We start from the raw sequence: 24,552 nt of genomic DNA, 5'->3' as shown, positions 1-24,552 counted from the left end.
AAAACGTGTTACAGTGTGCCCCCTCCTCCCGTGCCCACCCAGGAAGCCAAGGCCATCTTCCCCAAATAGAAACCCAATCATGTCACTCTCCTGTTTTACGCCCCCAGTGACTCCAGGATGTAGTCCAAATTCCACAGAAGGCACACAAGGCCTCTTCCAACCGGGGCCAACCTCCCCCATGACCGCTCCCCTTCCCCATCTCTGCCAGTGCTACCAATTACACACACCAGCTTTGAAGCCAGACGACTTGGAGTCAAATCATGTCTCTGTCTACTGCTAACTGGGTGTCACTGGCAAATTAGTCTATCTCTCCAAGCCTCAAATTCTTCATCAAACAAATGAAGATAATAATCAAACTTACTTCCTTGGAGTTGTGAGGATTAGAAGAGATAACACACATCAAACATTTAGGACAACACCCGACTGTGCTACTCACATCAGTCTGACTCAGAACTGACCCAGGGCTCTCTCGCTGCAGACCTCCGAAGGGATACAACTGCCAAAGAGACTACAGCACCCCCATGCCTTGTCTGGTTGCTGAGTTTCTTGTCTATCTCCCAGTCCCTCTACTTGAGGCCAGGAACTGCATCGTGCAGACTGCCAGTAAGCATTTCCTGAGTCAATGAACAGATGAACTTTTGGCAAATCATTTTACCCACTAAGAGCCTTCTTCAGCTAAAAGTGAGGTCTATGTAATATCTACGAAGCATGGTAGTAAGTGCCTTTTGCATAATGCAAAGGAAATGCTTTGCACAAAATGAAGGTAAAACTCTTTTAGAGTTTTAGAGAAAGAAATTCTCAAAAGATGGTCAGTGAAGGCCAAAGTAGATGTTCAAAAGGGTATCTGGAATCAGAAATGGATTATTTTATAAAGCCTGAAAAAAAATAGGATAGTGGCCCTGCAAACACAAAGCTATGGAAGTATCCTAGAACTACAAAACACTAAATTATCAAAATTTTCAATATTTCTTCAGTTCCTCTGCTAATAATATAGAAACAAGGACAACAACAACTAGCTACCACTTTTTGAGCTCATGATCCTAGCACTGTGGTGAGTGCTTTTTACACATTACCTTATACAATAACAATCCTGGAAGACAGGTATTAGTATTTTCACATTTTATAGAGGCAAAAAAAAAAAAAAAATGAGGCTTGTAATCAAGAAAGGAAAATGAAGCTCAGAAAGGTGAAGGAACCTGTCTAAAAGTGGAGCAACTGACAGAGGAGGCTCAATCCACATTCCTGACAGGGACACTACACTGTCTGGTGAAAAAGGAAATCCCAGCCAAGCTAGCAACAGAAACACTGTTGCTTTTTAATAATTACCTTCATTATCTCATCCAAAAGAACAGATTTAATTTCTAAATCCTCAAAGTTACAAATATATCCAGAAGTCTGAATGGGCTCCTTTAAAGATAAAAACAAATGTTATGTTAAATTGTACAAAATTTTCCTTCGTTTAATATATGATGTTATATTTTATTACCAATGTTTTCAAACCAACAGAAAAGTAGAAAGAATGTCATTAACACCCATATGCCCATCATCTAAATAATTATTAACAATCTGCTAAATATGCTTCAGTTAATTTTTTGGCTGAAGTATTTTAAAGTAAATCAAGTAAATTTATAGACATCATGATATTTTCACCCCTAAATATTTCAGTACATATCTCTGAAAGATAAAGATGTTTAAAAAAAAATGCTCTTTACATGGCCACATTACTATTATTATACCTTATGTAATCAATATTAATTCCCTAATAGCAGCTAATATCAGTCCAATTTTTCTCAATCCAGAAGTGCCCGATACCATGAGATAATTACTATTCATGCAATGCAACATTAAATTTAATTCTTAATAAAACTGACAAACACTATATTTGTATGTAAGCACATATATCAAAGAAATCTTGTACTATACGGAAAAGTCCATCCTCTGTAACATTAGTCAGAGAGCATTCCTGATAGATTTTCTATATAAAAAGATTTAATTTGCCAATATGTAAATATACAAGTCTGTTACACAAGTCTCTTATTCTACTGTTATACAGGCTTATAGAAAAAAAGTGTAGTAAATGCATATTACAATGTAAAGTAGCTACCCTAAATCTCTATAGAAAAAGTAGGTATAAATATTAGGTAAACAAAAAGAAATAAACTCTCAATATACTTACTACCTCCAAGAAAGGATAAGATAATATCTAGTAATGGAAGTAATACCAGAATGCAATTTTTTAAAAAATGTATGTATATATCTATATCCTGAAACAGAAATTAAGCAAAATCCAAAGAAAATAACATATTGAATTTATAACTCTGAAACTTAGTTCTTTAAATGTAGAAACTACAAAAATTATGATAGGAAGATACTAAAAAAATGGAAATTACAGTTAAAAATGGAATCGAATTTAGTTTTAGTATGTCAAAGTTTAAAAATAAGGCTCTTGCATACATACTATATGTGTTTCTTGAGTCTTAAAGTGATTATTTTCTTTTAAAAAGTAAAAAATTGTTAGGGCGCCTGGGTGATTCAATCAGTTAGGCATACGCTTTCGTCATGATCTCAGGGTCCTGGGGTTGAGCCCCACATCAGGCTCCCTGCTCAATGGACAACTGCTTTTCCCTCTCCCTCTAACCCTTTTCCCTGCTTGTGCTCACTCTCTCAAAAAAAAAAAAAAAAAAGAAAGAAAGAAAGTAAAAATTGTTGATTACATGAGAAATTTTTACAAAAAACCTTTATTTCTGAAAAAAATTGTACTATGTAAAGGCAAATAATTTATGAGCAATGAACACACAGAGAGAATCAGAACAAAATTTAATTCAAATGAAAGAATATGGGCACCTGAGTGGCTCAATTAGTCAAGCGACTACCTTCAGCTCAGATCGTGATCCCAGAGTCCTGGAATCAAGTCCTGCATTAGGCTCCCTGCTCAGCAGGCAGTCTGCTTCTCCTTCTGACTTTCCCCCTCTCATGCTCTCTCACTGCCATTCTCTCTCTCTCTCTCTCTCAAATAAATAAATAAAATCTTTTTTAAAAAAGAATATAATAACATATTTCTTGTAAATTATAAAGGCCTTTTGCATACCTGGATTATTTTGATACTACATATGTATCCAAATATACCTACAAAATTGTTTTATATTTGGCTATATGAAAAAACAAAGCAAGGTAGCCAAAAAATAAAGTCATAAAAGATGATATGTGGATAAAAAGTTATACCAAAAATAAAGAGAAAGGAAGAAAATACAGGAAGGAGGAGAAATAAAAAAATTAAGAGTTTCCAAAATAGTCTATTGGCATGTAAGCAAATCTGCAAATATTTGTGTAATTCAGATTTTTAAAAAGTCTTCTGGGGTGCCTGGATGGCTCAGTCAGTTAAGCAGCTGCCTTTGGTTCAGGTCATGATCTTAGGCTCATGTTGGGCTCCCTGCTCAGCAGAAAGCCTGCTTCTCCCTCTCCCTCCACTTGCTGCTCTGCCTACTTGTGCTCTGTCTCTCTCAAATAAATAAATACATAAAATCTTTTTTAAAAAGTCAACTTCTGCTTGATCTCAACTAATTCTCTTTATTTTCCAAAATTCACTAGATAATCCACCCACATTTCAACTAAATATGAAGTTTTAGACCAGTGACTTACAAAAGCAGGATATACCCCTAGGCAGTGTGCAAGAAATTTATTTTTATCAAGAAAGTATTTAAAGCTTCACTAATCTATACTATATTATGTCCTCTTATTCAGTACGTAAGTCAGAAGGTCTCATAACATGTAAAATATAACAGGTACCCTACAAGTGCTAATTCCCTCAATCCTAGCACATTGTGACATACTGAAGTTTGTATATACCTAGCTAAGTGGATTTAGGGATTATAGTTTCTCATTTTTAAGTAACCCTCATAAATTGGACATGTGGTTTAAAAATCCTCCCACAAAGAATCTGGGGATTAGCAGGCTACCCATAATGCAAGGACCAGCAAACAAGACAAGGCAGAACAGTCACCTCCCTCGCCCCTCGCCCAGATTCCAGGGTTAGCCACATTACAAAGTGAAAACAATGACAGTCTAATCAGGTCTGACAAAAAGTTGGTTAAAAAGTGAAAATTATCAACAAGACTATAAAACATGAGACCTACACTAAGTTAATAATTCCACACTCTATTAAAGTGTACATTATGCTTGAGAAACTAGCTAAAGGTAGCATGAACCCTAACACCATGACATTTTAAAATAAAGTTTACTTCCTGTTATTTTTTTTCTCAGTCTTTTAAAATTTCTATTTCAGGGATGTGATTCATAATTTACTTGTATTAAATAGTAGATCATGTATATAATTTCCAAATAAATAATTATGCACATATGAAGGTATACATACAAAAGTTTGGAAACCCCTTGCTTGGTAAAGAAATGTATAAAAATGAGAGGGTGAATGACAAAAATATGAGAAATGAAAGGAATATGAATATGAAATAGCATCAGTGAGAGGGAAGATTCAAGAAAAAGACTAAAAAGCTGAATTAGTACCTTGAGAGGATCACTGGAGATAAAAATGATCGAGCAGGGAATATCAACATCAAATACTCATTTCCAAATTCTCAAAGAAAATGTGCTTTATCAGTGAATTACAACTTCACATACAAATGGCACCTTTTTTTTTTGGCATATAAAAGAAAACTCTACAACTTAAAAGTATGAATCTAGAATTCATAATAACACTCAAATGGATAAAAACACATTAACTATTATCTGTCAAATGATAGCCTACCTCCTGAATAACAAAAGAATATGATGCCCTAAAACAGCCCCAGTAAATTCGGTTTTGAAAAGTGTGTCCTTACGTGATCAGTCAATAAGCAGCTACCGGAATGAACAGCACAGTAACTAACCAAGCAGGCATCACAGCCAGCCAGTGTCCTCATGAATGAAAGAACAGCAGGATTTATAAAGAAATCCAGTCAATGGTAAGGTTGAGAGAAATGCATCTAGCTCTAAATCCAACAGAAACTGAACTATTCGCCAAGCCAGAAAACAAACTCAAAAAGAAAAAGAAAAAAAAAAGCCGATCAGTTAAAACTAAGAATCACTTTGCACGAGGCCAAGATATCTTTTCCCCTGGTGCTAGACTCAGCATGTGTGCTACACACACATTGTGAAAGCCAGGCCTAACACTCTACTTGTCCGGGCATATGATTTCTGACTTAGTACACACGGGGCCCACAACAGAAAAAGGACCCCCACATTCAAAACGTATTCCTCTCCCTTCCTCAGGGTAATCCTGTGGTTACATGTCAAATTTTCACACTTGTTTTGTGGCAAGCATCAAATTTCCCTTGGACCCTGACAGAAGCCCCTGCTTACAGGTTAAATGCAGCAGCCCCGAATGCCTTTCCTTTAAACCATACTCAGGGACTAAAATTACAAAGATCCTTAAGGCTCCTAAAAGCTTTAACAAAGCCTTTGGGAGTGATTTATATCAGGTCATTTCACAACCCAAAGATCGTGAGTAGAGCCAAAATGGGGAAATGTGAAAATAATTTAGGATATTAAAGGGACAAATAGGTTACCACTAAATAAATTACCCTAGAAGATCTTTGGCACCTCAGGGGCCCAAGCATGCAATTTCTTTCCAAAAATCTAACTGTAAATCCACACATCAATTAATGACATAGAGCATTTATCAACTTATCTCTTATTATTTACTTCCATTGGGTATAGCAAGCATAGAGAAAATTTCAAACTGAAAATCCATTAATTATTCAAAAATTACATAAAAGGTTTATTTCAATGATGCTTTGATTAGGCTACCATGCAAATTATTCTGAATTTCCTAAACACGAATGCGAACAGCGATGCAGAGCAGACCAAGTGACAGGAAAATTCCAAGCTTAAAAATGAGCCGATGTGAGCTGCAAGTAGAAAATCCAAAAATAACTTAAAAATTAGTGAGCAAGGGGCTTCCTGATACTCCAGACAGGGCAGTTTAATCACTGCACACTTGCATATTCATAAAATTATCAGGGTGAAAAAGGCCAGGATTCATGGTTGAGAGAGCGGTTATGAATATAAATAAGACCAACGCAGCACAAGTGCAGGCGGACAGAGAGGCAAAAGAGAAGAAAAGCACAAAGACATTTCAAAACCACATTTCCTTGGTTAGGTTGTTTTAAGCAATTTTGGTAAATGTTACTACTGATTTTCTTTTCTTCCTGAACTCTGACAAAGAAAAAATAAAGACTATATATTAGAGACCCATGGCTCCATCTTTCAAAAAGAACAGATAAATGCTTAGGAAGTGCCTTTCAGAGAAAGCAGAGACTATTTAAAGAATCAGTATTATTCCCACTTAAGACCAAACACGTTACAACTCCACAGAGATGTTTCTATATATTTTCAGAAATTCATGCAACCAACACCAACAAACCTCTTAAGGAAACAAAAGGGAAATCGGTTTCGGTATCTGGCTTATTATTTATGTACTGCTAACGCTCCTTTCTTGTGTTTACCTCAGGATCCAAGTTTCTGAAAACATACATTCTTGTCTTCTCCATCATTGCAAACAAATCCGGATTGTCTTTGGCCCACTTCATATCCCAGACATCTTTCCGCTCCAATTTTAACAACTCGCCAATGACTTGCTGTCCCGTGCTGTCTGTTACCCGAGCATCCAAGTCAAAGAAAGTGAGAATGCCTGAGATGTCTATGATAGCCAGACGACTACAAGTAATGGCATTGGAGAAGGGAAACAAAATTGTAAAATGATGATCAGAAATCACAAATATAATGACCCATTACTGTTCTGCAAAATCAGTTCATCTGAATCTGGGAAGAAGGCAGAAATGGCTTAAAGAAATAACTGGCTTTAAACAAATTCTTACAAATTTAATAGAAGACTTGGACTACTCTTCATTTTGCTTCCTTGTGAGGAAAAAATATCCAAGGGAATCAAAGCAACTGACATGCAAACAATTTAAAGTATTACGTCAGGATTTCTATATTTTGCCCAATTAAAGAAAAAGATCTAAACAAAGTATAATACAACTATTGAAATATAAATATAGTATAGTAAAATCACATGAACTGTAAGACAAGTTTAAAACAAACACACATCTTTGTATTTTTATATAAATCCAACAATCCTAGTTGATAACTTCTAAACCCAACAACTACATGAGGAGAATTTTCAGACTTACCTAGAGTTGCAGTTTAAGGATAACTGGTAGGCTCGACAATTGAGGGAATATTTTTGAATTAAACCAACATTGGGAAGACTATATCTCTGAATGGTGCCAGATTCACGACCCTATGGAAATTATTTTTGATTATTAAAGCATATTTACATAATGAAATTAAATTACAAATACAGGTCTCTCTATATGTTCATACATTTGTTTCCAAAACCAAAGTGATGCTGTCATAACTAATTCCCAATTCTGACGTTAAATCACATTACTGATTACATATGTATCTTCTAATTTAATCAAAACCCTTTCAAAGTGGCTGAAGGTGATCTTTTTTTCATGTAGCATTCAAAAAAGAAGTCAGAAATCTAGCTGTTCCATAATACATAAATACTTATATCACAAGGAAGAAATAACAAGGGTTGTTTACATTTGTTGTCTAGGTTAATATGCAGGGTACATGAAAAGCTAAAATACAAAGCACTTATTGAATTAAATTTCATATAAAATCATATAAGATCACTATATGAAACAGCTGTTATTGAAATTGTCTGTATTTTTCATCTATAGCCACTTATCTGATACTAGTTAGTGGCAAAGGGAGATGGTCAGAATGCAATGATACAATGAGTACTAATTTAAATGGGTCTAAAAATAAAATATAAGGCCGCCTGGGAGGCTCAATTGGTTTAATGTCTGCCTTCGGTTCAGGTCATGATTCCAGGATCCTGGGATCGAGCCCCGTGTTGGGTTCCCAGTGGGAAGTTTGCTTCTCCCTCTCCACCATCCCCTGGTTCATGCTCTTTCTCTATTGCAAATAAATAAATAAAATCTAAAATAAATAAAACAGTATAAATTACTAAGCAACTCTGTGCAAGCCTTAACAGATCAACAGTTGGTGTAACAATCAAGAGAGAACTGTGGTTTTCAAACCCTTCTGTGCCTCTGGCCATGACAACAGGACAAAGCAGAGGGCCCCACTCGGCCAATCTTTCCCACTCCCCATTTTAATCAGAGTGGCATTGTTCTTGCAGCATGATTCTCAAGAGGGGCCAACCAGAAAGCCTGGAACGGGGAGGGGGATATTTTTTAATGTACAGAAGGGCAGTATGGGTTTCAGAAGGTTTACCATATTGGAGAATGAAATTTTGTTTTTGAAAAAAGGGGTCCTGTTTCAAAGGTTTGAAAAAGTAATCGTTCTAAAACCTTCTCCATTTCAATGGCAAAAAGAAGTTTAAAGTGCAGAAGATATTTTCTCCATTAAACTTCTGGCTGGTATTAAACTATCTGAGTACGTTTCTTTAGGTAGACTCTGTCATTTAGGAATTATGTCAGTTTTTGTGATAAATAGTTTGAGTTGCGTGTTATTTATTTCTGCAAATGTCAGAAACACAACTAACACAACAATAACAACAAAACCTGCCATACAACAAAAAAATCTAAAAAGAAAAGAAAAGGCTCTGTAAGACAAACTGCTATAAAAACCCTGATGAGGAAAAACAAATACTACCTTCTTAGGACTTTGTCCCCCACAAAATTATCTAATGGCTAAAGAATGTAACTAAATACACACTATTAAGGCTCTGATTACATAATTCAAATTCAAGGGCTCCACCAGCATTACTAAAGTAAAGAAAACATTTAGTTCTAAAATTAATATTTTCAAATGTTAGAGCTCAAGAAAAGACACTGTAACAGTGATTTTATTTGAAAACTTTGCCCTAGACTTCTTCACTTTACTGGTTAGCAAACACACTACCTCTTCATTTTACGTTTTATGAAAGTAGCTGAGCCAAAACCCTTCTCTAACACAAAACAGAAGGCCACAGAGAAGAGGGAGCTTTCGAAGACCTGCTACCACGGTCCAATCCATCCCGCACCCGCCAACCCTTGTGTGGCTCCTTCAACCCAGTGTCAAACTCTCCCCAGCGGGCCAATTTTAAAGACAGCTATTTTTGCAAATGCTTAACAATTTGTGAAGCAATCTTTAAAACTTTCTTACTTCTCATGTTGGACTTAGTAAGCCAGGTGCCCACAAGATGATATTCAAATCCGAAACATATTACTGGAATCTATATTTATAATTTAAACAATTATTATTCATAAAATCAGTTTGCTTCAAACTTACCACAATCAGTGTCTTATCAGATGCAGTTATGGCACAAATCGGATCCCGGGTACCCTAAAATAAATCGTTATTCTGTAACAAATATTTATTGAATGACTAACCTGACATGAAGTAGTAGGCAATTCGCCTAGAAAAATTCTCCAATATATTTATTGACTTAAGATTTACTTAATGAGCACCTACTATGTGCTAGACACTGAACTAAGCACTGGAGACACTCAGATAAAATCTTTCCCTTCAGGGATTCCTCAAAAGCCTCCTGGGGAAGACAGCGAGCCCGACACCTTATTACAGTACAGTATGACACAAGTAGAGATGTGCTCGGGAATTACGAGCGCAACAGGAAGGAACATCTCACATACACAGAAAAGCACAGGGAGGCAAAACCCTGAGCTCAGACATAAAAGGACAGATGGTGGAAGGACAGACAGCTCGTGCCAGAATGAGGAAGGGGAAGTAGTGGCACAGTACTTCAACAGCCTGGATGGATCCCAAGGGCTTATATGCTTAGTGCGAAAAAGTCAATTTCAAAAGGTTACACGTTATATGATTCTCTTCATTTGAAAAATTCTCAGAGTGACAAAACCAGAGACAGAAACCGATTCATGGTTGTCGCGGGGCAGGGACAGGGTGGAGAGCAAGTGCAAAAATGGAGAACTAGCATGAGGCAAGTCCGTGCCCGATGGTGAGATTACATAAAACTGCACGCATACATGTACATGTCAAAACTAGTGAAACTGAAACAAGGAATCGGGTGGCAGTCCAGTGAAGAGTGTCATTACCAATAGCAATTTCCTGTCTTTGATATTATCCCAGTTATAGAAGATGTTACCCCTGAGGGAAGCGGGGTAAAAAGGTTCTACGTGCTGTATCTGTGCAACCTCCCCGAGAGCCTATTATTATTTCAAAAATGGTTTTAAAAATCGAGGGGAAAAAAGGAGACTGAGATAAAAGCTTTTCAGAATAGACATTTTTTAAAGAATTACTAGAATAACATGCTATTCAGTAAAAAAATAATTATTTGTCAGATGTCAAAATAAAATTACAGTATTTCAAAACTTACAGATACTGACATTTGCTGCAATTGCCTACCTGAATTGCTTTACTATAATCAAGCACCCCATCCACTGATCCAGAAGGAGTATCATCAACATGATAAATTCTGGGGGAAAAAAAAAAGGTGATCATTTCAAAGATGGTCTAAGTACAGGTTATGCCATTTCACAATCTCTAGAACAATTAAAGGACTGGATGACACCAATGAATACTACTACGTAACCTAAATGTCCTGATTATTTTAAAGAGTTCTTGACACAGCTAGATCCCATAAAGGTAAAAACTACCTGCCAGGTGTTTACTAGTTATGCAAATGATATGTTCCTGAAAGTTATGCCAAAAACTTATTTGGACATTGAATCACATATTTCCAATGCACTTTATTAAGCCCCAACAGATTATTTTACCTTACTCTGCAAATGAACATCACTCAGAAATAACTTCAATACACTAAGTTTCTCTGTCATTTCTCTATAATTTCCCTTCTGTCAATGTGCTTAATAAAGGTAAAGCTTAAAAGTATTTGGGAAGCTCTAATTAATGGAATTTTTGTTCTGAAATAAAGAATCATTCTTATGTTCCCTGTGTTGTGAGGATGAACTACTTTTGGACTTTCCCCATCTGATACCTTCAATACCTTCAATATAATACTATTCACACCATAGCATCTCCACTTTACTTGTCTCCCCCACCAGCTGAGGAGGCAAAGACTATGTGCCTAGCACAGTGTGACACACTGTCAGGTGCTCTATGTTTGCTGGGAAAATATTAAAACGAATGATGGCGAATAGGGAAGATACATCACAGAGTAGCTATGAGGCCCTGGACAAGCCTCTAAGCCTCAATTTCTCCATGTGGAGAATAAGGGCAACCTTTGCAGGGTTTTTTAAGAGGCATAAATAAAATGATGTTTGTAAAGCACATATGAACAGAGCCTGATCAAGAAATCATAGATGGAATATAGGCACAACAAAATTAAGCCATTTTCTCTCTTTAAAATATCATGAAATTTTATCACTGTTAAATTGAAATCGTGATTATACTTTTGTCAGTATAATGAGATCAAATGTTAAATAGAAATGTATTAAATGCAAAAAGAAAACATATTTTAAAAAAGAAAATAAATTTAGAGGTGCCAGGATTCTGCATTGTAATACATTGCTATTAAGTATATGCAGCTACTACTTCTACTTAGTTATCACAAAATAAAAGTCAAAGGTCAGAATAGGAGGTCTCCCAGGAGATCATGTGACCACCTTCCATCTCTTAAAACAAGTAGAGTACTACAAGAAAGGCCAATCTGAGTGTTTCAGAGCCAGATCAAGCCAGATCAACCAGATCAACCAGATCTATGTCCCATTTCTACTTATCAGCTGGTGACCTTTGGCAAATAATTTAAGCTCCTGTGTCTTAGTTTCCTCTCTGACACAGGATTAATAAGAGTACTGACTAGGCTTACTGTAGTGTCTAGCATATTAGAAGTATTCTTTTCTTACTACCATCATCCACCATATTTCACAGATGAGAAAATTGAGGCCCAGAGAGAACCTGCCCAATCACTAGAACTTGTAAGTGTGTCTCAGATAGAAAGAAAGGGAGATGCTGCCATCTTAAAACCAGAATATCTTTCGCTGGCTCTCAGAGGAACTTACTCTACTTACTCTATGAAGAGGCTAGACTTTTCAGTTCCAACTTTATCCTAAGACCTCCCAGCAGACTGTGGCTCTTTTACTTATTATTGCTACCACTGTCACATGCTCTCCTGGAAAGAGGCCAAAGATTCTTTCTAGATAGACTTTCAGAACTACTGAGAAAGCAAGATATAGTGTTTTTCAACTATTCTGGGAGTTTTGTTATGTTTTGTTTAGAGAGGGAGAAGTTGGGAAGGCGGGGGGGTGGGAGACAGAGAGAGAATTTAACTGGCTCCATGCCCAACACAGAGCCAGACACAGGGCCTCAATCTCCCAACCCTAAGATCATGACCTAAGCCATAATCAAGAGTCAGACACATAACCAACTGAGCCACCCAGGTGTCCCTCAACTTTTTTTTTTATTTTGTTTTGTTTGGGGTTTTTTTAGTTTGTTTGTTTTGCTTCCACATGAATTCATGTATCTAAAATATTTACTAGGGACATTTCTCTGATCTTAGTACAAGAGTGAGTCTTAAAGGGAAGGGAAGATGGCATTAAGATCTCAAGCATGTGTGAGGGAAGATGATCTGACATGACCCCTACTGCCCACTCCCACCATCACAGGCCTATGCCCTGATTAAGAATTATTAGCTTAGAACAGTCAACAAAATGCTTTATTTAAAGGCTTACGGTAATAACAAAAGGCCAAAAAAAGTATCACCAACAGAGACAATATAACTGACAAAACACAGTAAATGGATCTGCACCTTGAAACTTACTAAAGGGAATTCCCCCCATCCTAGCTCCTAACTTCTCCATGTGGTAGAGCCCCCTCTATCACTTAACCCCAGCCCCCCTCGAATCAAGGGCAAGAGAAAGAAGCCAAGTGACCACTTCGCCCCACCTGAAGACTTCCTCCCTAAGAACCTGCCTTTTTATGGAGATTGATACTAGAATCATCCCCACCCTTCTGGAAAGACCCATACAACTAACCCATAAGAATGAAGCTTTGGTTAGATTTTCAACTGAATAATCATATTTATGGTTTATCCTAATATGGTAAGAGTAAATGAGTGAGAATAGCTATTTCCTTATAAAAACACAGATTTCCACTCTTCATCTCCAAGGGCTATCTTTTATTACACCACGCTACCTCTCATTTATTTTGATATTTAAACAAATAATTTGAAAGGTTTTGAAATTAATGGAAAAATATTATTTTTAGTAACCAAAACAATTTACAGTTCTCAAGCATGACAATTTATAATTAACTATGTCTGATTTAAATGTGATATGGTTGAGCTACTAAAAACCATGCATCAAAAGATATACCTTTCTCTCCCTTCTTTTCGAGACCGTGTGATCTGATTAATTTCCAATGCTGTGAGCTTCTTTGCCACACGATACTGCCAGGTATAAAATGCTTCTTTCGAAGCTGCTATCACATGGGTTTTGGTCATTGCAACAAATAATGGTACTATTAAAAAGAGCATTAAGACAATTAAGTTAGTTACATAGACACACAGAATGTTTGTGCTACAAAAGAATTGAGTGAGCACTGCGTTCAACCCCACATGTCAGACAATATACCTCACACACAGTCTCTGAAATCAAAAAAGAATCAAAGGCTTGTAGAACTATACAAAAACATTACATCAAAATGGATCAAAGATCTAAATGTAAGAGCTAAAACTACAGAAGTCCGAGGAGACAAAAAAATTAGAAATAATCTTTGTGATGGTGGATAAGACAAGAGTTCCTTAGACATGACACTAAAAGCACAAGCAATGAATCAAAAAGGAGATAAACTGGACTTCATCAAATTAAAAACATTTGTGCTTCAAAAGACTTTTTTTCAAGATTTTATTTATTTGAGACAGAGAAAGATAGTAAGAGAAAGCATGAGCAATGGGAAAGGGAGAAGCAGGGTCCCTGCTGAGAAGGAAACCCAACAGGGGGCTCAATTCCAGAGCCCTGAGATCATGACCTGAGCAGAAGGCAGATGCTTAACTGAGCCACCTAAGCACCCCAACATTTGTGCTTCAAAGGACACCATCAAAAAAGTGAAAAGATAACCCACAGAAGAAAATATGTATAAATCGTGTTTGTGATAAGAAATTGTTTCTAGACTATGTAAAGAGCACTTACAATTCAATAATAAAAAGATAAATAGCCCGATTTAAAAATGGGCAAAAAAAAAAAAAAAAAAAGGAGCAAAATGGCAGAGGAGAAGACCTAATTTTGTCTGATCCCAGGAATTCAGCTAGATAGTTATCAAACTACTCTGAACACCTACAAACTCAACAGGAGATCAAAGAAAAGGATAGCAGCAATTCTATGAAGAAAAGCGACACTTTCTGGAAAGCAGGAAGTGCAGAGAAGTGAATCTGAGGGGATATTCCAGAAGTTAGACCGCCGGGGGAAGAAGCTTCCATTAGCTGGCTCCAGGCAAGTGAGAGAGCAGCGGAGCATGAAATCAGCACTTTTAGAAGTCTGCTCTGTGGAGGGACATCACTCCAGTGGCTAAGCGGGGGGTGGAGTCCTCGCTGGGACAGTGTGATCTCAGGACCCTTGGAGGTCACAGAAAGACTGGGGGCGTCTGAGTGTGATAGAGCTCCCCGGTATTGGAGCAGGAAAGCGGGCTGCAAAGACGAAGCCAAGGGGTGGGCTCTCAGCTACGGATTGCCATAAACCATGATCCAAGGCATAGGCCACTGCTCTTTGAACAGGGACCCCACAAGTGGCAGATCTGGAGAGACCCCTCCTTTCCTCCACCAGGAAGAACAGTGCGGGAGCGCACTGCAGGAATCTGCTGGGTTTGGACACTCCAAACAGGGCCGTGCGCCAGAGATAAAAACACTCGGTCATAGCCCAAGTGAGCACAAGTGTGGCCAGAGACCAGGGAGATGGGAGGGATTGACTGCTTTTCTCTGAAAGCACACTGAGGAGTGGGCCCTGAGCTCTCAGCTCCTACAGGCCGGATATTGGGAGGCCACCATCCTCATTACCCTCCTCCAAAGCAGATTACTTAGCATGGCACTGACTAGAGTGGTACAATTAGCCTCAGGCAGACATTTGAGAATCATGGCAATGGGCCCCTCCCCCAGAAGATCAGCAAGAACATCTAGCCAAGACCAAGATTACTGATCAATGAGAACATCAAAACTCCCACGCTAGGGACATAGAGCACAGAGAATTCATGGCTTTTTTCCCCTGACACTTCAGTCTTCCAAAGTTAAATTTTTAAAATTTTCTTTATTTTTTTCTTTTTAATTTTTTTTTAATTTATCGTCTTACCTATTTTAACCATCTTAACACCTTTTTTGAAATCTTAATTTTCATTTTTATACTCATATTCTATCCCTTCATTGTACTTAATCTCATTTTTTGTATATATATGTTTCTCTTTCTTTAAAATTTTGGGATACAGTTTCTTCTAACAGACCAAAAGATACCCTAAATCTAGTGTATGGCATTGTGCTAGTCTCCTGCCTGATGATATTCTCTCTCTCTTTTTTTTAGATGTTTTTTCCTTTCTTTTTTGAACCAACTTCTTGTCAATTTCTTTTTTAGAATCTTTTAATTTTCATCTTCACAGTCACATTCCATCCATTCATTGTGTTTACCCTTGTGTGTGTGTGTGTGTGCGCGTGCGTGTGTGAATATATATATATATATATATATATATATATATATATATATATGTTTTTCTTTCTTTAAAATTTTAGGAGGCAGTTTCTTCTAACAGATCAAAATATACCCCAAATCAAGTATGGGGCTCTGTTCTTTTCACCAGCCTGATCATACATTTTTTTCTTCCTTTCTTTTCCCCCTGGTTTTGAGTCTCTTCGATTTGTTTAGTGTATATTTTTCTGGGGTTGTTGTTGCCCTTTTAGAATTTTGTTCTCTCATTTACCTATTCTTCTCTGGACAAAATGACAAAGTGGAAAAACTCACCTCAAAAAAAAGAACAAGAGGCAGTACCAACTGCTAGGGACTTAATCAATTGGGACATAAATAAGATGTCTGAACTAGAGTTCAGAATGATGATTATAAAAATGCTAGCTGGGCTTGAAAAACGCATAGAAGATACTAGAGAATCCCTTTCTGGAGAAATAAAAGAACTAAAATCTCACCAAGTTGAAATCAAAAAAGCTAGTAATGAGGTACAATAAAAAATGGAGGCTCTTATTGCTAGGACAAATGAGGCAGAAGAGAGAACTAGGGATATAGAAGACCAAATGATGGAGAATAAAGAACCTGAGAAAAACAGAGATAAACAACTATTGGATCACAAGGGGAGAATTCAAGAGATAAGTGATACTGTAAGATGAAACAGTATTAGAATAACTGGGATCCCTTTATGGACATTGGGGAAAGTATGTGCTATGGTGAGTGCTATGAAGTGTAAACCTGGCAATTCACAGACCTGTACCCCTGGGGCTAATAATAAATTTTATGTTAAAAAAAAAGAAGAGTAATTGGGATCCCAGAAAAGGGGTGGGGGAACAGAAGGTATATTGGACCAAATTCCCCTTAATTTGGGGAAGGAAAAAGGCATCAAAATCCCGGAGGCACAGAGAACCCCCCTCAAAAACTATAAAAATAGGTCAACACCCCATCATCTAATTGTGAGCCTAACAAGTCTCAAAGACAAAGAGAAAATCTTGAAAGCAGCTGGAGACAAGAAGTCTGTAACTTAAAACAGTAGAAATATTAGACTGACAGCAGATCTGTCCACAGAGAACTGGCAGACCAGAAAGAACTGGGATGACATAGTCAGAGCACGAAATGAGAAAAATATGCAGCCAAGAATACTATACTCAGCTAGGCTGTCATTGAAAATAGAAGGAGAGATAAAAAGCTTCCAGGACAAACAAATACTGAAAGAATTCGCAAACACCAAACCATCTCTATAGGAAATATTTAAAGGGGTCCTCTAAGCAAAGAGAGAGCCTAAAAGTAACATAGGCCAAAAAGGAACAGAGACAATACACAGTAACAGTTACCTTATAGGTAATATAATGACAATAAATTCTTATCGTTCAGTAGTTAGCCTGAGTGTAAATGGGCTAAATGCCCAATCAAAAGACAAAGGGTATCAGAATGGATTAAAAAAACAAGACCCATTAATATGCTATTTGCAAGAGACTCATTTTAGACCCAAAGACACTTCCAGATTTAAGGTGAGGGGGTGGAAAACAATTTACCATGCTAATGGACATCCAAAGAAAGATGGGGTGGCAATCCCTGTATCAGATAAATTAGATTGTAAGCCAAAGACTATAATAAGAGATGAGGAAGGGCAATATATCATACTTAAAGGGTCTGTACAACAAGAAGATCTAACGGTTTTAAATGTCTATGCCCCTAACATGGGAGCAACCAATTATATAAGCCAATTAATAACAAAATCAAAGAAACACATTGACAATAATACAATAATAGTAGGGGACTTTAACACCCCCCCCATGAAGTGTACAGACCATCTCAGCAAAAGATCAACAAGGAAATAAAGGTTTCAAATGACAAACTGGACTAGATGGATATCACAGATATATTCAGAACATTCCACCCCAAAGCAACAGAATACACATTCCTCTCTAATGCACATGGAACAATCTCCAGAATAGATCACATCCTGGGTCACAAATCAGGTTTCAACCAGTACCAAAAGACTGGGATCATTCCTGCATATCTTCAGACCACAAAGTTTTGAAACTAGAACTCAACCACAAGAGGAAAGTTGGAAAGAACTCAAATACATGGAGGCTAAAGAGCATCTTACCAAGAATGAATGGGTCAATCAGGAAATTAAAGAAGAATTTTAAAAATTCATGGGAACAAATGAAAATGAAAACACAACTTTTCAAAAATCTTTGGGATGCATCAAAGCCGCTCCTAAGAGAAAAGTATATAGGAATACAAGCCTTTCTCAAGAAACAAGAAAGGTCTCAAATATGCAACCTAACCCTACCTAAAAGAGCTGGAGAAAAAACAGCAAATAAAGCCTAAACCCAGCAGAAGAAGAGAAATAATAAAGATAAAAGCAGAAATCAATGAAATAGAAACCAAAAGAACAAAAGAACAGGTCAACGAAACCAGGAGCTGGTTCTTTGAAAGAATTAGTAACGGTGCCTGGGTGGCTCAGTGGGTTAAAGCCTCTGCCTTTGGCTCAGTTCATGGTCCCAGGGTCCTGGGATGGAGCCCCACATCAGGCTCTCTGCTCAGCAGGGAGCCTGCTTCCTCTCCTCTCTCTCTCTCTCTCTCTGCCTGCCTCTCTGCCTACTTGTGATCTCTGTCAAATAAATAAATAAAATCTTAAGAAAAAAAATATTGATAAACCCCTGGCCAGACTTACCAAAAAGGAAAGAGAAAGGACCCAAATTAATAAAATCATGACTGAAAGAGGAGAAATCACAACCAACACCCAAGAAATACAAACAATTATAAGAACATATTATGAGCAACTATACGCTAGCAAATTAGACATCTGGAAGAAATGGATGCATTCCTAGAGACTATAAACTACCAAAACTGAACCAGGAAGAAATAGAAAATCTGACAGACCCATAACCAATAAGGAATTTGAAGCAGTAATCAAAAATCTCCCAACAAACAAGAGCCCAGGCCCAGATGGTTTCCCAGATAAATTCTACCAAACATTGAAAGAAGAATTAATACCTATTCTCCTGAAACTGTTATAAAAAATAGAAATGGAAGGAAAACTTCCAAACTCATATTATGAGGCTGAAACCAGAAAAAGACCCCATCAAAAAGGAGAATTACAGATCAATACCCCTGATGAACATGGATGCAAAAACTCTTACCAAAATACTAGCCAATAGGATCCAAGAGTACACTGAAAGGATTATTCACTATGACCAAGTGGGATGTATTCCTGGGTTGCAAGGCTGGTTCAACATCCACAAATCAGTGTGATATAATACATTAACAAAAGAAAGAACAAGAACCATATGATACTCTCAACAGATGCTGAAAAAGCAATTGACAAAGTACAGCATCCTTTCTTGATCAAAACTTTCTTGATCACAGTGTAGGGACAGAGGGTACATATCTCAGTATCATAAAGGCAATCTATGAAAAACCCACAGTGAATATCATTTTCAATGGGGAAAAACTGAGAGCTCTTCCCCTAAGGTCAGGAACATGGCAGGGATGTCCACTATCACCACTGCTATTCAACATAGTACTAGAAATAGTAGCCTCAGCAATCAGACAACAAAAAGAAATAAAAGGCATCTAAATCAGCAAGGCAAAGAAGTCAAGAAGGCAAAGAACTCACTCTTTGCAAATGATATGATACTTTCTGTGGAAAACCCAAAAGACTGCACTCTAAAACTACTAGAACTCATACAGGAATTCAGTAAAGTGTCAGCATATAAAATCAATGCACAGAAATCAGTTATACTTCTATACACCAACAACAAGACAGAAGAAAGAGAAATTAAGGAGTCGATCCCATTTACAGTTGCACCCAAAACCATAAGATACCTAGGAATAAATCTAACCAAAGAGGCAAAGAATCTGTACTCAGAAAACTATAAAGCATTCATGAAAGAAATTGAGGAAAACACAAAGAAACGGAAAAACATTCCATGCTCATGGATTGGAACAACAAATATTGTGAAAATATCTATGCTACCTAGAGCAATCTACACATTTAATGCAATCCCTATCAAAATACCATCAACTTTTTTCAAAGAAATGGGACAAATAATCCTAAAATTTATATGGAACCAGAAAAGACCCTGAATAGCCAAAGGTATGTTGAAAAAGAAAACCAAAGCTGGCGGCATCACAATTCCAGACCTCAAGCTCTACAAAGCTGTAATCATCAAAACAATATAGTACTGGCACAAAAACAAGAGACATAGATCAATGGAACAGAACAGAGAGCCCATAAATGGACTCTCAAATCTATGGTCAACTAAGTTTCTTCAACAAAGCAGGAAAGAAAAGTCCAATGGAGAAAAGATAGTCTCTTCAACAAATGGTGTTGGGAAAATTGGACAGCCACATGCAGAAGAATAAAACTGGACCATTTCCTTACACCACACACAAAAATAGACTCAAAATGGGTGAAAGACCTCAATGTGAGACAGGAATCCATCAAAATCCTTGAGGAGAACACAGGCAGCAATCTTTTCGACCTCAGCCACAGCAACTTCTTCCTAGAAACATCACCAAAGGCAAAGGAAGCAAAGACAAAATGAAGGACAAAATGGCAAGGGAAGCAAGGACAAAAATGAACTATTGGGACTTCATCAAGATAAAAAGCTTTTGCACAGCAAAGCAAACAGTCAACAAAACCAAAAGACAACTGACAGAATGGGAAAAGATATTTGCAAATCACATTTCAGATAAAGAGCTAATATCCAAAATCTATAAAGAACTTATCAAACTCAACATCCAAAGAACAAAGAATTCAATCAAGAAATGGGCCAAAGGGGCGCCTGGGCCAAAGGGTGGCTCAGTGGATTAAAACCTCTGCCCTCGGCTCAAATCCCAGGGTCCTGGGATCAAGCCCCGCATCAGGTTCTCGGCTCCATGGGGAGCCTGCTTCCTCTTCTCTCTATGCCTGCCTCTCTGCCTACTTGTGATTTGTCTGTCAAATAAATAAATAAAATCTTTAAAAACAAAAACAAAACAAACAAAAAAACACAGTTATCTTTAAAAAAAAAAAAAAAATGGGCCGAAGACATGAACAGACATTTCTCTAAGACGACATCCAAATGAAGACTCTCTCTAAGAAGACTTCCAAATGAAGAAGTGCTCAACATCACTGGGCATCAGGAAAATACAAATCAAAACTACAATGAGATACCACCTCACACCAGTCAGAATGGCTAAAATTGACAAGTCAGGAAAGGACAGATGCTGGCAAGGATGCGGAGAAAGGGGAACCCTCCTACACTGTTGGTGGGAATGCAAGCTGGTGCAGCCACACTGGAAAACAGCATGGAGGTTCCTCAAAAAGGTGAAAATAGAGCTACCCTATGACCCAGCAATCACACTACTGGCTGTTTACCCTAAAGATACAAATGTAGTGATCCAAAGGGGCACATGCACCCGAACGTTTATAGCAGCAGTGTCCACAATAGCCAAACTATAGAGCCTAGATGTCCAACCACAGATGAATGGGTAAAGAAAATGTAGTATATATACAATGGAATATTATGCAGCCATCAAAAAATTTGCCATTTGCAATGACATGGATGGAACTAGAGGGTATTATCCTAAGGGAAATAAGTCAATCAGAGAAAGACAATTATCATACGATCTCACTGATATGAAGAATTTAAGAAACAAGACAGAGGATGATAGGGGAAGGGAGGGAAAAATGAAACAAGACGAAACCAGAGAGGGAGACAAACCATAAGAGACTCTTAATCTCAGGAAATAAACTGAGGGATGCCAGAAGGGAGGTATGTGGGAGGGGTGGGGTGGCTGGGTGATGGACATTGGGGAAGGTATGTGCTATGGTGAGTGCAGTGAATTGGGTAAGACTGATGAGTCACAGACCTGTACCCCTGCAACAAATAACACATTCTACGTTAATAAAAAAATAAATAAAAACAGTAATAATTTTTTAAAATGGGCAAAAAATCTGAACAGACATTTCTCCAATGAAGATATACAAACAGCCAGCAAGCAAAGGAAAAGATGTTCAACAGCACTAGCCATCAAGCAAACGCAAATCAAAACCACAATGAGATACTACTCTCCTGTTTTAATAGCTAGAATCAAAAGGCTAGACATTAATGAGTATTGCCAAGAATGTACAGAAATGGTAGGAAAATAAAGTGGTGCATCCATTTTCAAAAATAGTTTGGCAATTTTTCCAAATGTTAAATACAGAGTTATTACCACATGCCCCAACAAGTCCACTCCTAGGTACATAACCAAGAGAAATGAAAACACATGTCCACACAAAAGCTCACACATAAATGTTCAGAACAGCATTGTTTTGAATAGCCAAAAGGTAGAAATAGCCCAAATGTCCATTAACTGATCAAAAGAGAAATCAAATCCCACTCCCTCCTCCTGTCCCCACTACTATTACTGCTTGGTTTGGGCCTGTATCCTTCCCTCTGATCTCACGTCTTAAATTTCCTCATTAATTTAGAAAAGAAAATTCTCTGAAGTCCCTTCCTAATTTTGAAAAATATTCTCCTAAACATATAACTTTTTTTCATCTGTTCTGTTTTTCTTTTAAAATTTTATTTATTTATTTGACAGAGAGAGCGAGTGCACACAAGCAGGGAGCATGGAAGGCAGAGGGAGTGGGAGAAGCAGGCTCACCACTGAGCAAAGAGCCCTAAACGGGGCTTGAGCCCAGGACCCTGGGATCATGACCTGAGCTGAAGGCAGACACTTAACCAACTGAACCACCCAGGCGCCCCTTTCTGTTCTGTTTCTTAAAAAACATTTAATTAAGCTCCTACTGTGTACCCTTTTTTTTTTTTCCAAAAGATTTTATTTATTTGACAGAGAGAGATTACATAAGCAGAGAAGAAGGGGAGGGGGCGCCGGAGCAGGCTCCCTGCTGAGCAAAGAGCCTGATATAGGGCTGGATCCCAGGACCCTGATATTATGACCTGAGCTGAAAGCAAAGGCCTAACCCACTAAGCCACACAGGCGCCCCCTACTGCGTGCCCTTTGATGACACAGTCTTACGAAGACTATCTTAAAAACTTAAAAATGGAGGAATAAATAAGTAAAATAACTTGCCCATGGTCACAAAACAAACTAAACACCATAATAAAACTAAGCTTGCACACACAAAATATATTAAAACAACAACAAAAAAATCCTTCATAAAGATCAGTTTCATATCTATTTTCTAAACTCATGAATGATTAGAATAGGGTAAAACTTATGTTTTATTAAATACTAAGCAAAGTATTCATATGGCCAGAATAAAGGACTGGTGTTAATAGCTACCATTTCTGGAACTCTTGCCACAGTCCAAGTAGATATTTAAGGCAGTAAGAGACTTAGAAAGTGGACAAAGAATTAGAAACCAGCTAATGGTAAAATCTTAATTGAGTAAATTACCAACTTTGAGTTTCAAATTCAAGAATTTTTACATGCTAAGTAATTCAGTATAGTTGAATCATACTAAAAAAAAATTGTTTTCATTATAATTGTCGAGATTTTTCTATTCAAAACAGATACTATTGTTGAACTCTAGAGGGAGCCAGAAGCCTTTCCTACAGGGGACAAGGGGTTGAAAAGCAGTTCTGGAGAAGGGTAGCAAAGACCTGGGGATTGTGGAGTGGGATGAACTTGCACGCCAGGCCCAGGCTTTGCTCAGCTTTCTCTGACCCCCGCTCTCCACTAAATCCTAACACATTTGTTAAATGTTTAGTAAATTCTACCACAGACACTCTAATGCCAAATATTATGCCCTCAGTATGGTATGAAAGAAGATCACAAACCCTTAAACTATTTTCTAATACAATTTTTCTTAAGTATATAAAATTATTCCTCTATCCACTGTTTACCTACAACTAAATTATATTCATGTTCCTTTCTCTTTTTTTAAGATTTTTTTATTTATTTGAGAGAGGTAGTAACAGAGATAGCAAGAAAGAGCACAAGTGGGAAGGAGAGGGAGAAGCAGGCTCCCGATGAGCAGGGAGCTCGCATGCGGCTCAATCCCAGGACCCTGGGACCATGACCTGAGCTGAAGGCAGGCACTTAACCTTCTGAGCCACCCAGGAGTCCGGTTCCTTTTTGATACATCCTTAATAATCACAATAACTAATCGTTAGCCTGATTAATTCAAAAGTAAAATGTTAGTGGTTCCATGAAAGAGTCAGACTTTGAGATTCAAGCAACAGGTACTTGCTTAACTCTGTGGCCGTAGATAAATCACTTATTCTCTCTGAACCTCAGTTTACTCACTGCAACTGAAGATGATAATACCAAGCTTATACAGTTGTTTGAAGATTAAAAGAGATAGTAAACATAAAGCACAGTACAGTGCCTGGAATAGAATAAAGGCTTAATAATCACTTCAAAGCCAGTATTGATTGAATTTTTTATATATATATATATATATATATAATTCATATATATATTCACATTCATATATGTTCATATATAAATATATATAAATATTTATATATAATATTATTTATATATAATACATATTTATATCTATATAAATATATATTTAAATATTTATATCTATATAAATATATTTAAATATTTATATATAATATATATTTATATATAATATATTTAAATTATTTATATATATTTATATATAATATAAAATATTTTATATGTATATAATATATATACCAGTATATATTATAATATACTAATTATAATTGCTAGCTATATACAATATATAATTATGTTAATATATAACAAACATACTCCATAGTATCTATTCTCACTCACACAACTACTCCATGAGGTTGGCATTATTATCTGCAGGTAGCAGATGAAGACACAGAAAGATGGAGGGATTACATAACTTGCTGAAGCACACAGCTGGGAAGTGGGAGAAGGGGGGACACAAGCC

General features: G+C 37.1%; 1 protein-coding gene across 3 annotated transcripts in view; it reads right to left on the bottom strand.

Moving 5' to 3' along the window:
- WDR35 (WD repeat domain 35) overlaps positions 1–24,552 on the bottom strand; it is a 63,332-nt gene that overhangs the window by 12,430 nt on the left and 26,350 nt on the right. For all 3 annotated transcript variants that reach the window (XM_059132579.1, XM_059132577.1, XM_059132578.1), the window contains 6 exons: positions 13,323–13,467; positions 10,396–10,465; positions 9,304–9,357; positions 7,188–7,297; positions 6,501–6,711; positions 1,327–1,407 (listed from right to left, as the gene is read on the bottom strand). In XM_059132579.1, the coding sequence (XP_058988562.1) occupies positions 1,327–1,407; positions 6,501–6,711; positions 7,188–7,297; positions 9,304–9,357; positions 10,396–10,465; positions 13,323–13,467 (671 nt within the window). The remainder of the gene's footprint in view (positions 1–1,326; positions 1,408–6,500; positions 6,712–7,187; positions 7,298–9,303; positions 9,358–10,395; positions 10,466–13,322; positions 13,468–24,552) is intronic.

This window comes from Mustela lutreola, chromosome 9 (genome assembly GCF_030435805.1).
Source record: "Mustela lutreola isolate mMusLut2 chromosome 9, mMusLut2.pri, whole genome shotgun sequence".
NCBI classification, from domain to species: Eukaryota; Metazoa; Chordata; class Mammalia; order Carnivora; family Mustelidae; genus Mustela; species Mustela lutreola.
This window is presented reverse-complemented; position numbering and strand designations above follow the sequence as displayed.